Source organism: Lynx rufus, unplaced genomic scaffold (genome assembly GCF_022079265.1).
Source record: "Lynx rufus isolate CCGP_SWC_20201006 ecotype Redwood Valley unplaced genomic scaffold, mLynRuf1.p SCAF_6, whole genome shotgun sequence".
In the NCBI taxonomy this organism is placed as follows: Eukaryota; Metazoa; Chordata; class Mammalia; order Carnivora; family Felidae; genus Lynx; species Lynx rufus.
Genome location: NW_025814878.1, coordinates 3784664 through 3799277, shown reverse-complemented (window position 1 = coordinate 3799277; position 14614 = coordinate 3784664). Strand labels below are relative to the sequence as shown.

Here is a 14614-nt window from a genome sequence, read left to right as displayed (position 1 = left end):
GCTCTGTCTCTCTCTGTCCCAAAAATAAATAAACGTTGAAAAAAAAAATTAAAAAAAAAAAAAAAAGAATATACCATAGGGATATCCTATATTCATGCTATATCGCATCAGAAGACGTAGCGTCTGGTCATTGATCACAATGACCTTGGGTCAAGTTGATGACAGTCTTGTGCTTCCACTATCTAGTTACATTGTTCCCTTGTGACCAGAAGGTCATCTGTCTGGTATTAATTCAGTGCTGGTAACCATTCTCCTATTTGTTTACCACCAATGATAAGCCTTGCCTGAATCAGTCAGGCTGTTTCTCCCACACTGTAAGAGGTGGCTTTCTTCTGTAAAATAGCTCTTTTCCTTTACCAGTTGGAGCTAGTTAGCTACCTTGGGAAACAATTTCTGCTGGAATTAGGTATAGATATCTAGTTCCTTCCCTTTAACTCCCAGTTTTCCAGGTAAGAAGTTGTTTTAATAGCTGCCTCAAGTAGTGACAAATGAGTTTTCCCATCTTTATTTTATTTTATTTTTTTTGGTATTGTTGTGGACCCAGCAGTTTACATTGATTCAATGTATTTCCACCAGAGTGGGTTTTTCTTTTTTAGGCTTATAACTGTCACCCCTTGGAAGCCCGTTCAAAATGTTTCCTCTAGCTCATCGATATCTGGAAGCTTTCTTGCTCTTAAATATTGCCAGTTCTGTTATCTATGTCATTACTGGGTCAGCTTTGATTGATTGGTCTTTCTCTTATCTATGGTTCATATTTTTCTGCTGCTTTTCATGCCTGGTGATTTTTTTTTTTTTATTGGAAGCCAGACCTTGTGATTTTCACCTTGTTATATGCTGGATATTTTTGTATTCCCATAAATATTTTTGGGTCTTGTTCTGGTATACAGTTAAGTTACTTAGAAATAGTTTAATCCTCTCACATTATTTTTAAGCTTTCTGAAGTGGGACCAGAGCAGCGTTTAATCTGGGGGTATTTTTGCCTGTCCACTGAGGCAAACCCTTCTTAGTAGTGTACCCGATGCCCTGTGACTCGTGAGCTCTTCCAGTCTGGCCGGCGAGAACCATCTGATGCGACAGATTGATACTTCATCCTTGCGTGTGGTCCGCTGCCTAGTATGAGCCCAGGGCCCACGTCCGCAGATGGTTCTCTGTGCAGCTCTCTTCCTCTTTGGCCCTCTGCTCCAGGCTGCCAGTTCTGTCTTCTCAATTCACAGAGACCACCAGTCTTTGTGTGGGTTCTTCATCCCTAATCCGTGGCTTAGAAAGTCTCTCTAGGCAGGATCAGGTCCTTTATTGTCTGATGCCCAATGATTGGAAAACTGCTTCATATATTTTGTATTTTTTTTAAATAGTTTCAGTTTTAAGTGGGAAACTGGATCATCTTGATGGCCTCCTTTGTATTAATTGATTTCCAAAGTCAAGTTTATCTGTGTCTATAAAATGGAAATAATACCACCACTTACTTAAGAGAGTCCTACCTGGAGAGTGAAAAGTGCATTCTCATAGCACCACGTGAACGTTCTGGTAATGACTTCCCTACTGGATAGTTGCACAGTGGGCTCAAAGCCTGGACACTGGGCTCCACAGTTGTCCTCTTGACAACGATGCCAGTTTGGGCGTCGAGTAGCTTCATGGGAGCGGATCTGTTATGTGTTCCCACAACGACGCTGCGTACTAAGCCAGGAGCGCGCACCGGAGACCTTTGCTCCTGCGTTCAAGGGTTCTGTGCTCTCACCTGGGCTTGCTGGGTTCCATCGTGACTCTGCAGTTCCTTCGTTGTCAGCCGGGTGGCTTCGCTCATCTCACGTGTCTGGTGGCTTTGAAAGCACTGGCTCGGCATCTTGACGTTTTTAACAGCTTGACTTTGCATTTCCTCTGGGGTTTTTCTCGTCGGCTGTATGACCCGCATGCTATTTGTTCCGTTCCTTCTGTGCTGCTTCTGCTTATTTTTAGTGCTTTAGTAATACCGCGATAGGACAACAGTCTCTAGAATATGCACTGAAGACAACCCACTAATACACAGTTGGGGCTTTGCTTTTTGCATGGAATGTCTGGGAAGGAGCAGCATGCTAGAATTTTCTGGTGAACTTAGCCTTGCCATGAATTTGCTGTTTCTAGTTAGAAGCTTGGGTGTGCTCTTTCTTTGCCCCGTTTACTGAGCACTTCTTTTGTTTTAAGGTGGATATTTTGGCTCAGATTGGTTGTATTGAAAGTCTCAGCCAGTCACCACCTTCTTCATCTTCTCCTTCTCCTACCATAAATAAGGTAAAATTCAAACTTGAATGCAAGAGGAAATAAACATTTAAAACCTCATGATGTAACCCTTTTCCCCAGGTGAGGCGATGGTTGTAGGTGAAGTATCTCACCGAGGGCCGTCTTGGGGCATGGAGACGTAGGGCGTGGGCTAGGTGGGAACAGGAAGAGCAGCGGGGCTGTGCCCCTAGGACAGCTGGTCACTGAGACTTGACCGATGATCTATTCCAGGGGCAGCGAGCACCAGTGAGGGGTTCTCAGTCACGTGGTTGGCGGCGTTAGGGGGTGTTTGGTACCATAAAGGTGGATGAGGAAAAGGATGAAGACCTTGCCCCACAGAGGGAGAGAAGGAGGAAAGCCAGAAGAAAGGAAGGAAGAGGCAGCCCTGCGTTTGAAGCCTTGGCTCAGGAGCAGAACGGGTTGTTTTGGCCAAATGCCTGCGGTCGGGGGTTATTGGGATTGGAGGCAAAAAAGTCAGAGGCCGCGGGGTCATTAAGCCAAGTCTTCGCGGCCAGGTTGTTTGTTCCAGGAGGGGTTGGACTTGGAAGGCTGTGGCATCTAGCACCCAGAAAATGTTTGTGCCGAGCACCCCAAGAATTAAGAGCTGCTGTTGAACTTTTTGGTGAACGGTTTGTCTTCTTCCTCTTTCATTTATGTACCTGAAGCCAACGGATCAATAGCGAGAATAGAAAATATCTTAAGTGGCTGTTATCCCCTCTGAGGGGATGTGCCCCTGAGGCACGATCTGGCAATGAAACCATTGGAAATGCAACTTCCCATCTTTTCCTCTAAAGCGCATGCTAACAGGTGAACCATTCACATGGCGTTTACTCAGCGAATTGCCAGTCTTCACTCTTTTCTATATATTCTAGCTGAGCTGCCATGTAATAAGGTAACCTCTACTGAGCGCATACCATGGACCAGGTTTTGTGTTATGTGCTCTGTGTGCATCGTTTCATTGAATCCTTTCAAAGCCCCCGTGACGAAGTTCACGTAATTATATCTATTGTATAAGCATGGAAACAAAGAGAGATCATGTAAGTTGCCCAAGTTCATACAGCTAGTACGTGGTAAAGCTGGGCTTCCAACCTAGACAGCTCTCAAAGCCTAAGATCTTAACCGCTATACCCACAAGAAATAGATTCCTACAGTTTCATTAAGGGATTTAAAACTCCCTTAAATGGACCAGTATTGGGGCGCCTGGGTGGCTCAGTCACTTGGGCTTCTGACTTCGGCTCAGGTCATGATCTCACAGCTCATGAGTTCAAGCTGCGCGCCAGGCTCTGTGCTGACAGCTCGGAGCCTGGAGCCTGCTTCAGATTCTGTGTCTCTGTCTCTCTCTGCCCCTACCCCATTTGTGCTCTGTCTCTCTCAAAAATAAATAAACATTAAAACAAAAACCAGTATTCTTATCCTTGCCCCTTTTTACCCCATATTATTTATTTGGAAGATGCCCAGCTTTCCTCTGGTGATCACGTCCTGAACGCCCATCACTACTCACCCCTGCCTGGCCATTGTGACTCCATTTTATGGTCCTTCTGGCTCTGTCAGCTACAAGCCAGTCTGCTTTCTTAAGAAACTTACCTTACCTTACCTTCCAGTGGATACATTTAAATGTCTCATGACATAAGGCCAATATAAATGGATTTCTCTCCTTGTCTTATGAGGATAAGGTAGCTCTTAAATTTAGATCAGCAAATATGTTGAGTACATTGCTCCTGGCCATAAGAAGCATTTTAATTTCATTGGAGTGGGGGCTGGGCGAGCATCAGACCTATCAGCCAGTTCTAGTGCAAGGCAGATTAAAATGTGTTCATGATAGAGATTCAGGCAAACATGCTTTGGGAGCGTGCTAATTAACAAATAATTTATTGAGAACTCACTACATGCCAGGCCCCATGTTTATAGGCAACAGGAGATCACTGGTGGCCCTGAGGGACACAGCCCTTCTCTGGATCCCCTGCACACAGCCTACTGGAATTCAGAAGGCAGAATGATTATATGAACAAATTTTGTGTGTTGGATTTTCCAGCATTTTGTTAAAAGTTCACGCATAGAAAAGTTAAATGAATTTCATAGTGAATAATCATGTTTTCACCTTTTAGATTTTACCATTAACATTTTACTATGCTTGCTTTATCAAACACACGTGCCCACCCCTTTGTCCACCTATGCCTGTCTGTCTTCCAACTTTTCTGCAGTGGGCTGATAACTGCATTTATAACTCGGAAGGCGTTGCTATTTTAAGAGTATGGTAGTGTCACGTGCTGAAAATTATTCATCCTGTGATCAACCACAGCAGGTTGTTTTCCTTGAAAAGACTGAAGTCACTGAACATAAGGGAAATCTGATTTCCTTCTTTGTGAAAAAAAAATGATAATGTTATGAAGATTAGGTGTCTGCCAAGAATAATATGTATTTGCTACAAATGATCAAGAACGTCATGTATTTTTTGAAAAGCCAGTGACAAAAGCATTAAAAAAAAACACATTAACCACTTTAAGTAAAAAAAAAAAAAAAATTGTGAGTTTTTGCCACTTTCTGTAAGACATTTTGAGAATCTTTTGGGGGAAATGTTTGTTTGTTTTTTTAAAAAGACAGGCCTTGGGACATGGGTGGCTCAGTTGGTTACACGTCTGACTCCTGATTCCGGCTCAAGTCATGATCTCAAGGTTCATTAGATAGAGGTCCTAGTGGGGCTCTGTGCTGACAGTGCAGAGCCTACTTGGGATTCTCTCTCTCTCCCTCTCTCTCTCTCTCTCTGCCCCTCCACTGCTTGTACTGTCTCTGTCTCAAAATAAATAAAATACATTAAAAAATATTAAAAAAAAAAAAAGGCCTTATGCCCATGAATTACTACAGGGAGTGAGCAACTGATATGAAATAACTCCAGTAGAAGACTGACTTTGGGAGAACGTGAGGCCAGCAGGCTCTGAGGCCAGGGTCGTACATGGGCCAGGACTTTGACATAATTTGGGAAGCTGAGGAAGAAGGCTTTGTATGCAGATAGAGAGTATAGCGTGAGCGGAGGCGAGACTGCAGGGAAGCTTGGGAACCTGAAGGTCGAAGCATAAAGCAGGTCAGTGGTGAGTAATGAGAATGGGGTTGCGACCAAGGAAAAGTTAAGTCCTGACTGACGGACTGAGGAGCTTGGAATTTACTCCCTGGGCAGAGAGAACTAATGAGGGGTTCTTAATCTTGTGGTTGACAGAGTCGGGAGGTGTTTGGTACCATAAAGAGCAGGGAGGTATGACCCAGCAATAGCACTGCTAGGAATTTACCCAAGGGATACAGGAGTGCTGATGCAGAGGGGCACTTGTACCCCAATGTTTATAGCAGCACTTTCAACAGTAGCCAAATTATGGAAAGAGCTTACATGTTCATCAACTGATGAATGGATAAAGAAGTTGTGGTTTATATATACAATGGAATACTACTTGGCAATGAGGAAGAATGAAATCCTGCCATTTGCAGCAACGTGGATGGAACTGGAGGGTATTATGCTAAGTGAAATAAGTCAGTCAGAGAAAGACAGATACCATATGTTTTCATTCATATGTAGATCTTGAGAAACTTAACAGAAGACCATGGGAGAAGGGAAGGGGAAAAAAAAGAGTTCCGGAGAGGGAGGAAGGCAAACCATAAGAGACTCTTAAATACAGAGAACAAACTGAGGGTTGATGGGGGTTGGGGGAGAGGGGAAAGTGGGTGGTGGGCATTGAGGAGGGCAGCTGTTGGGATGAGCACTGGGTGTTGTATGGAAACCAATTTGACAATAAATTTCATATTAAAAAAAATCAGTCTCCAAGGCATATCTAATAGAAGAGTCTTGGATATGATACACATTTCTCTCTCAGGAGACAAAACACACTCTTGCTGGCACAGAAGCCTCACTGTTGCATCTTCGTCCGTATACTGGGAATAGTAATACTTGTCATTAGGATTAATAGGTATAATATTCATAAAAAAAAAGGGGGGGGGAGGAAGAGGATAAAGACCTTGCCACGCAGGAGAGAGGGAAGGAAGGCGGGAAGAAAGAGAAGAGGCAGAAGGTTTGAAACCTCGGGTCAGGAGCAGGATGGGTTGTTTGGCCAAATGCCTGTGGTTGGGGGACCCAAGGGGTGTTGGCGATTGAAAGCAGAGACGTCAGAGGACAAAGCGTGGGAAGGTGGGTTCAGAGAAAGATGGAAAGAGGCAGACTGTGTGGTATTAGAGGAGGAGCCTGGCGGTCAGTACCGGTCATCTGAGAGAGAAGTCCGTGATAGAGACCAAGAAGTCTGTGATTGAAGCTGGAAAGATTTCCAGTGGGCCAGGTTTTGAAAGATTTATCAGCAGGAGTCACCTTGAAACAGGAAGAGGGAATGTCAGGAAAAATAACAGAGAACAAAGCTAAACAGTTACTAGATTTGCCGACAAGGATTTCACAACACAGGTAGGAGCTAAGATCATCATATGGAACCAAATGATAGATTACTCCAAGCAGTTTATACACAAAGCAGTTTTATATATTTTGGCCATAATTAAACTTTTTTAACATTTCATTGATTTGTTTTTTAATGAAAGCGTAATTAGCGTAAAGTGTTGTTTTAGTGTCGGGTATACAGTATAATGATTCAGCAATTCTGTATGTTTCCAGTGCTCATCGTAAGTGACCTCTTGATCCCCTTTACCTCCTGCACCCATCCTCCCCCCCCCCACCTCCCCTCTGGTGATGATCAGTTCTTTGTACTTCGGAGTCTGTTTTTTTGTTTGATTTTTTCCCCCTCTGTTCATTGTTTTTTTTGTTGTTTTTGTTCCCTTAAATTCCACATAGAGTAAATTCATACAGTATTTGTCTTTCTCTGACTGACTTATCTCACTTGGCATTATACTTTCTAGGTCCATCCATGTTGTTCAGATGGCAAGATCATTCTTTTTTATGGCTGAGTAATATTCTCGTGTGTGTGTGTGTGTGTGTGTGTGTGTGTGTGTGTGTTCTTTTATCCATTCATCAGTTGATGGACACTTGGGATGCTTCCGTATCTCAGCTATTGTAAATAATGCTTCACTGAACATAGGGGTGCCTGTATCTTTTTGAATTAGTGTTTTTATTTAAACAAAGTAGTTCTAAAAAGAACTGTCTTTTTTTTTTAGGATGCTTGCTCTGAACAGTTCACATCTGATTGTTGCCTCACTGTTGATGAAAATCTTTCTTCACTATCATTACAGTCTCAGGGTCATGGCAAAGCTGAGCTCTCACACTTGCTGTCCTACTTTGTAACCCTCTGTTTCTTTTCAGTTCACTTCATGTAGTTGCCATCAGTCTTTCTGAATCTGAGGCCACCTGCCTGGTTTCAAATTCTAGCCTGAGGTTTCCTGGCTGGAAAGAGGTAGAGGCAGAATTTCAGCCCGGCAGCCTGACCAGAACCAATGTCCCTGACCATGCTGCCCTTGGCCTGTCATTCCACGGTGGGGCCTACCCATTCAGGAACTGATAGATATATTAAACAAATGAATGCCTGTACTTACTGCCATCTGACTATCCAAGCTTTCTGTACTTTTTGAAGTTCTTATTCTGAAAATAAAACCTCATAGTTTAGAGGGCACAGAGTATATATGGCCTACTAGAACACCCTCCCTTAAAACCATGGGAGGAAGGGATTCTCTTAAATGAAGTCTGCTTGTCGGGCCCTTTAGCATGACTGCCTTCATTTACAGAATCCACTAGAGTGGCTCTTGAGTATCCCCATGGAAGCTGTGTATTCACAGGTGTATGGATGAAATGTCTTTCTGCTGTTAATATTTGACTTAGAACAAAACCACTAGTAACTTTGTGTTTTTTTCTTGAAAGTATAGGAGGTGTTTGAATGGAATCGTATTTCTGCATGTAAAACATACACTCCATTTTTTATAATGCTTCTGGTGTGTTGGCGGGCAGTTATTCTCCACACCCCCCCCCCCACCCCCTGTCAGTAGAGAATTTAAAAAAGGCCAACCAGAGTAGTATTCTAGAATATTAGGTATATTACACAGTTCGGGTAACTTTCTTGCAAATCCCCCTCTCTTTCTTTTTTTTTTTAAACACCAATTTTTTTTATGTGAGAAAAAAGACTCAAGAAAAGTGAAAATTTGCTATTCCATGTTCCTAGATAAACAGATTCAATACTGAAGTTATTTTTTTTTAAGGCACTGTTTTCCCTGAATTTATTTGTAAGTTTAAGGTGATTCAAATGAAAATCAACATGTTTTTCAAAACTTGACATCCTGATGCAAAAGTTTAGATTGTTTTAGTTTTAAAACATTAAGCTGATGCTAAAGTTCGTGTGTAAAAATAAAAGATTTATGATAAAGTACGAGTGGTTTTCTATCTGGTGGGCTCCCAGGTCACTTGGTACTTGTACAGATGGACTCCCAGGGTACAAGAGGGAGCCCAGAGATAGGTCCAAGTCCAGGATGTGATAAAGGTGACATTTCAAATCAGTGAGGGGAAGTTGGATTTTTCATTAAATGGTATCAGACCAACAGACTGACTACAAGATAAAATTAAGTCAGTTGAGCCTGGGTGGCTCAGTCTGTTGAGCGTCCGACTTCGACTCAGGTCATGATCTCGCGGTCTGTGAGTTCAAGCCCCGCGTCAGTCAGTCTCTATGCTGACAGTTCTGAGCCTGGGGCCTGCTTTGGATTCTGTGTCTCCCTCTCTCTCTCTGTCCCTCCCCCATTCATGCTCGCGCTCTCTCTCTCTCTCTGTCAAAAATAAACAAACATTAAAAAAAAATTTTTTTAAAGATAAAATTAAGTCAGATTCCTATATTATTTCCTCCATCAAAGTAAATTCCAAGTCGAAGATTTAAAAGGTGTGTAAACCAAGGAAATAAAACGCACGGCACCATGGCTGCCCCGAGCGGATGGGGCCGTGTGGGAGATGGGCCGCCATTCTCTTACCGTAATACTCCCTGAGATCAGGTGCCATGCGTTGCCTGTTCCAAAGTATATGCTATTAATAATTGAACTATAAAATTACTTAAAGAGAGTACAGGAAAAAACAAAGTTTAAAAATAATTTTGGAGCATGGTAGCCCCCTGTTATGCAAGGCAGAACCCATCAGCAAGTCATAGGAACAGAGGAACATAACCGTACGATCTCTTTGGGAAAGAATTTGACACAGTCTGTCAGCTGAAGAAGCACATTCATTAGCCCAGAAATTAATCTTCTGGGAATTTCACAGAGACGTATGGGACACACGGGAAAAGATGTACAAGCATGTGCATGGTGGGGTTGTTTGCAGTAGCTGAACACTGAAAGTACGACATGTGAGCATCAGCATATGCTGGTTCAACTGGGAGAAAACTGCAGCGGAACTTCCTGGAGCCACGTAGAAGAGCCACGTCACCCATTCGTGCTGATGGACCTCGGAGAACGTTTCAGGCCATTAAATGAAGGAGACAAACACAAGTACAGAACACAAAGTATCATTTGGGCCCACTTGTATGTTGAAAAACAAAAAGGAGGGATGCCTGGGTGGCTCAGTCAGTTAAGCGTCCGACTTCAGCTCAGGTCATCATCTCACGGTTCGTGAGTTCGAGCTCCGTGTCCGGCTCTGTGCTGACCGCTCGGAACCTGGAGCCTGCTTTGGATTCTGTCTGTCTGTCTGTCTGTCTCTCTCTCTCTCTCTACCCCTCCCCTGCTCACACTCTGTCTCTCTCTCTCTCTCTCAAAAATGAATAAACTTTAAAAAAATTTTAAAAACAAAAAGGATCTCTGTGGGTGGGATATTTGATTAAGTATACATAAGGAACTCATTAGTAATAGTTGTCCAGAAACAATGGCAGCTTAAGTGGCAGGTATATTTATTAAATTGCATATCCTTTTATTCTTTTTGAGGTTGTTTGTTTGTTTTTTTACTGGGAAGGTGTTACTTTTTCAAATAAAAATAAAAACCTAGTCAAAAATACAACAGATTTGCTCTAAAATTGCTAACGTGAGTAAAACAGAACCTCATCAGCTTGTATAATCTCAAAAACATGATTTAAGTGGGGAAAAAAAAAGAACCTACAAAGAGATACGTACAATGTAATATTGTGTAGGTCAGTTTTTAAAACATAAGTTATTTACAATGTAATTAGTAAGTAGTGGAAGTATAAAACCGTGGGCAGAAATGAATACACATTCAGAAAGGTAGTTGCTGGGGGGGGGGGGTGGGGGGGAGGAGGCGAATGGGGCAGGAGGGACAGGGAAGGAAGAAGAAAGGGAGTAGACAGCCGCTGTGTCTCATAGTTCCTTGTTCCTGGTTGTCAAGTTCCTAAGCAAATATGGCAAAAGGTTAACATCAAAAAAAAAAAAAAAAAAAAAAGGTTGATGCTGCTTTTTGTGTTTTCCTCATCTATTTGAATGTAAAATGTATTATTTAGGGGCACCTGGGTGGCTCAGTCAGTGAAGTGTCCAATTTCAGCTCACGTTATGATCTCGCGGTTCGTGGGTTTGTGCCCTGCGTCAGGCTCTGTGCTGACAGCTCGGAGCCTGGAGCCTGCTTCGGATTCTGTGTCTCCTCTGTTTGCCCCTCCCCCACTTGCACTCTGTCTCTCTCTCTCTCAAAAATAAATAAACATTAGGGGCGCCTGGGTGGCGCAGTCGGTTAAGCATCCGACTTCAGCCAGGTCACGATCTCGCGGTCCGTGAGTTCGAGCCCCGCGTCAGGCTCTGGGCTGATGGCTCGGAGCCTGGAGCCTGTTTCCGATTCTGTGTCTCCCTCTCTCTCTGCCCCTCCCCCGTTCATGCTCTGTCTCTCTCTGTCCCAAAAATAAATAAAACGTTGAAAAAAAAAATAAACATTAAAAATAAATGTAAATTATTATTTGAATTTATTTATTTAAATTTAAAATTGTTTTAAATTTATGTCAACTTTTTCAGCACCCCTGTTGTATTCATTATTATGTAATTCCTACTGAATTGAGTAATGTTTTCAAGAAGTCATAGATATTCTTTCTCTTTTTTTTACCCCTAACAACAGGTCAGCAGTGGCAATGACCCCTGGTCAGCCTGGAGTTCTTCCAAATCTGGAAACTGGGACAGCACGGATGGCTGGGGAGCCAAGCCAGAGGGGGCCGCGGCCCAAAGAAACACCTCCAATAACTGGGACACTGCCTTTGGTCACCCCCAGGCCTACCAAGGACCAGGTGAGGAAGAGGGCCCTGCTGGTGATCGGGCCCACCCGTGAGGGGACTAGTGAGAGCATCCGAGTTAAAAATAGAATTTAATCAAAGGAGCGCTCTCAAATGCTCTTACTCACTAATAGCAAACCTAGATTTCTGGAGCCAAATGTGCGTAGTCGTTAATTATACTCTTTAGCTCCGTCTTTGTCATCTGTCATGGAGTCGCGAATGCTTGCAGGGTTTGTAAAGCAGAACAGAATGGCCCAGTGGCTGCTGGAGATGGAAGGGCATGCCTCCTGTCGCCGTTGGCTCGATTGCCACTGCAGGAGACCCAGCTCGTGCTCCTGGTCCCCCAGAGAGACAGGAAATCTCAGTTTTTTAATGGCATCTTCCCACTCCAGAATCTTAGCAACTGATACACATTTGCTTTAAAACTTTGGGCCAAAACAACTGCATATACAGAGTGAGTATGATTTGTCACCTGCTGGTTTATAACCTCTGACTTGCCTGTTTTCTTTTTCCTTAACTACTCATTTGACTCCCAGGCCTTAATGGAAATACAGAGGCAAAAGAGGAATTTATAGAAGGGGAAACGATTCAGGAGTTAAGAAAAAGGGTATTTATGTCTTTCTGAAATTAAATAAAAAGAGATCTGCCCCTCATTATTTTACGGCCCCTGTCTGAGCACGTCACACGGAGTACGAATGTGCTAGTGGCAGGGAACCCATGCGCAGGAAGCACGGGGGTGGCGGGCAGGCTCCTGCTGGCAGCCGGGGCTGGGCTGTTGGCAGGTGCAGGAGACACGGGCTCGGGCTGCGACCCAACAGCTAACTCCTGGCTCTGTACTCGGCCCAGATCCTCCCGGTGCATTCAGTGCCTTTCTTTTTCGTTTTGGCATTTGTCTCTTGGCTTCTCCCATTGGCACCGCTAGGGCAGAGATCCCAGGATACCTGAGGCCCTCAGGGTGGGAGACAGAAGCCCAGACTAGGAGCAGGAAGGAAGGGAAAGCCTGACAGAGGTCACTGTTAGGATATGAGGCTCCTGGTACTGCCACTTTCCTCTTGTTTCTTCTCCATCCCTTCCCCCTCCACTCCCACCCTGCTCCTCTCTCCCTTTCCCAGTGTTATCGTTCATATTAATTTCTTTTCAAAGATCTGTCATTCCCCCCCCCCCGCCCCCCTCCCCCACACTCCCCGGTATTCGTGACTGAGAAGGTATTCGATGCTTATTTGCAAGTTTATAAGGCAAGATTTATCTGTGTGTGGGCCTTGCCCTGGGTACACACCTCGGAGCCGCTCTCAGTCTGCATCTGTCTGGAGTTACTTGGAGGGACAGCCTCGTTTCTCACTTGTCCTTTGCACTAAAAGGCAGAATCCACAATTGGAGCTTTAAACCCAACTAGAGCCTTTGCTCCAGTCTGCATTATAATCCTGTGCTACGCCCTTGTCTCCTGTTCTTTAACTGGTTAACGTAGGTCCTGTCCATAGTTACTCTCAGAAAATTAAGTCATTGCATTTGTGTTTTGCTTTTCTTCCCTGGGGATCTTCTGTGCCCACCCCTAGCAACCGCGGGTGATGACGATGACTGGGACGAAGACTGGGACGACCCCAAGGCGGCCGCCCCCTACTTCAAGGATTCAGAGTCAGCAGAGGCAGGGGCTGCTCATCGAGGCAACAGCCGGGCTGGTTCCTCCTCTATGAAGCTGCCACTTAACAAGTAGGTGTGAAGGGCGTTGGCACCGTGAACTCCATGCGGAAACAGACAGGAGATCCAAGGAGGCTTTCCTCTTTTCAGCGATCTGAAAGGGGGTGAAGTGTGGGGTGGTGATTTGGATCTCAGCTTTAGCTTCTTTCAAGAAAAAAAAAATTTATTCACTTTAAATATATACATTATATGTGTATGTACTATATTTATATATATATTATAAATATATTATAAATATATATATATTTAAAGTAAATAAGTTTATTCAGTGTAAAGTGAAATAGTTGTTGTATTTAACATCTGCCAAATACCATCTTTTATCTTTGTCAGCTCTGTGACACATTAAGTTCTTATTGCTGATGTCACAGGAAAGCTAAATGTAATCATATTAATAATAGTAACTCTCTTTTAAATGTTTTACCATTTGTTGATCACTTACTGTGTGCCGGGCATTGTGCAGCGTGGTTTGTACGCACTGTGTGACCCCCATCTCCCTCTGTGGTACGTGTAATCTCTGTTTTTCTGTGGGAAAAACTGCCGCCCAGAGAGGTTAAGGAACTGTCCAAGCTCACACAGGTGCCAAGTGATCTAATCAGGATCCTAGTTGGTCCCTCAGTCTCTCAACTACTTGCCTAATATGTTTCAGGACTTTGTTTTCATGTAGACTTCTCTTAGATTTAAGAAGAAAAAAAAGTGTTGGAACAGTACTTGTAGACACAGTGCCTAACAGGAAAGCATCTGGGAAGGGGGGGAATACGGCCGTAGCGCCCTGGGATTTCCTGGGGGAGAGCTCTGGATAAGTCTGTAGTTCACAGTGTAGCTCGAAGGAGACAGAATTTCTGACTTCCAGAAGGATCTTCAAATACTCTTCTTATAGTAGTGTGTTTAATACAGTTTTTCTAAAATTACGACCACTTTTTCTCAATGCTCCAAGTCCATGATTCAAAGCTGCTAGGAAGGAATGTTAATCCGTATCTGGAAAAAGTTGTAAACATAATGTTTGCTGTATTTCTAGATGTCAAGATCTAGGTCTAGATCTGCATATGAGTTGTGCAGGTTCCCCTTAGTATATCTAAGTAGCATCAGATGATTAAATGAGCTGTCTTCTAGCCATTCTTCCTACTTCTCTCTCCAGTTTCTTCCAGCATGTATTTTCAGGCTCCATTGCACACATAATAAACTTAGTCATTCGTATTGACTATGTGCTGTTTCCTTTGGTGGAATAGGAAGTTCTCAGTGTGGTCCGCAGTGACATGAATTAGTCTGTTCTTTAAACCTAAATACAAGTGCATTTAAACTTAACCATTTTGTTGCCATGTAAGCCCCCCTTGGACAGTGAGGAAGCACAAACTCTACAACAAATGTGTGGCCGAGTGTGCCTGGCTAGTCAGTGAGGTTCTGTCTCATGCCCAGGTCCCTGTTTCTGTTTGCCCTGGCTCCCCTCTTCCAAGTGATCTTGGGGAAGACGGGTGACCTGTTTGAACCTCCGTTTCCTCATCTCTGAAGTGAAGGGGCTGGCTTTAATTTAA

The 14614-nt window shown here is 43.6% G+C and overlaps 1 protein-coding gene across 1 annotated transcript in view; it reads left to right on the top strand.

Annotated features, from left to right (window-relative positions):
• Positions 1 to 14614, top strand: part of SNX9 (sorting nexin 9) — a 125530-nt gene that overhangs the window by 72089 nt on the left and 38827 nt on the right. Inside the window, exons 5-6 of the mRNA XM_047101480.1 lie at positions 11240 to 11405; positions 12944 to 13097. Coding sequence (XP_046957436.1) covers positions 11240 to 11405; positions 12944 to 13097 — 320 coding nt within the window. The remainder of the gene's footprint in view (positions 1 to 11239; positions 11406 to 12943; positions 13098 to 14614) is intronic.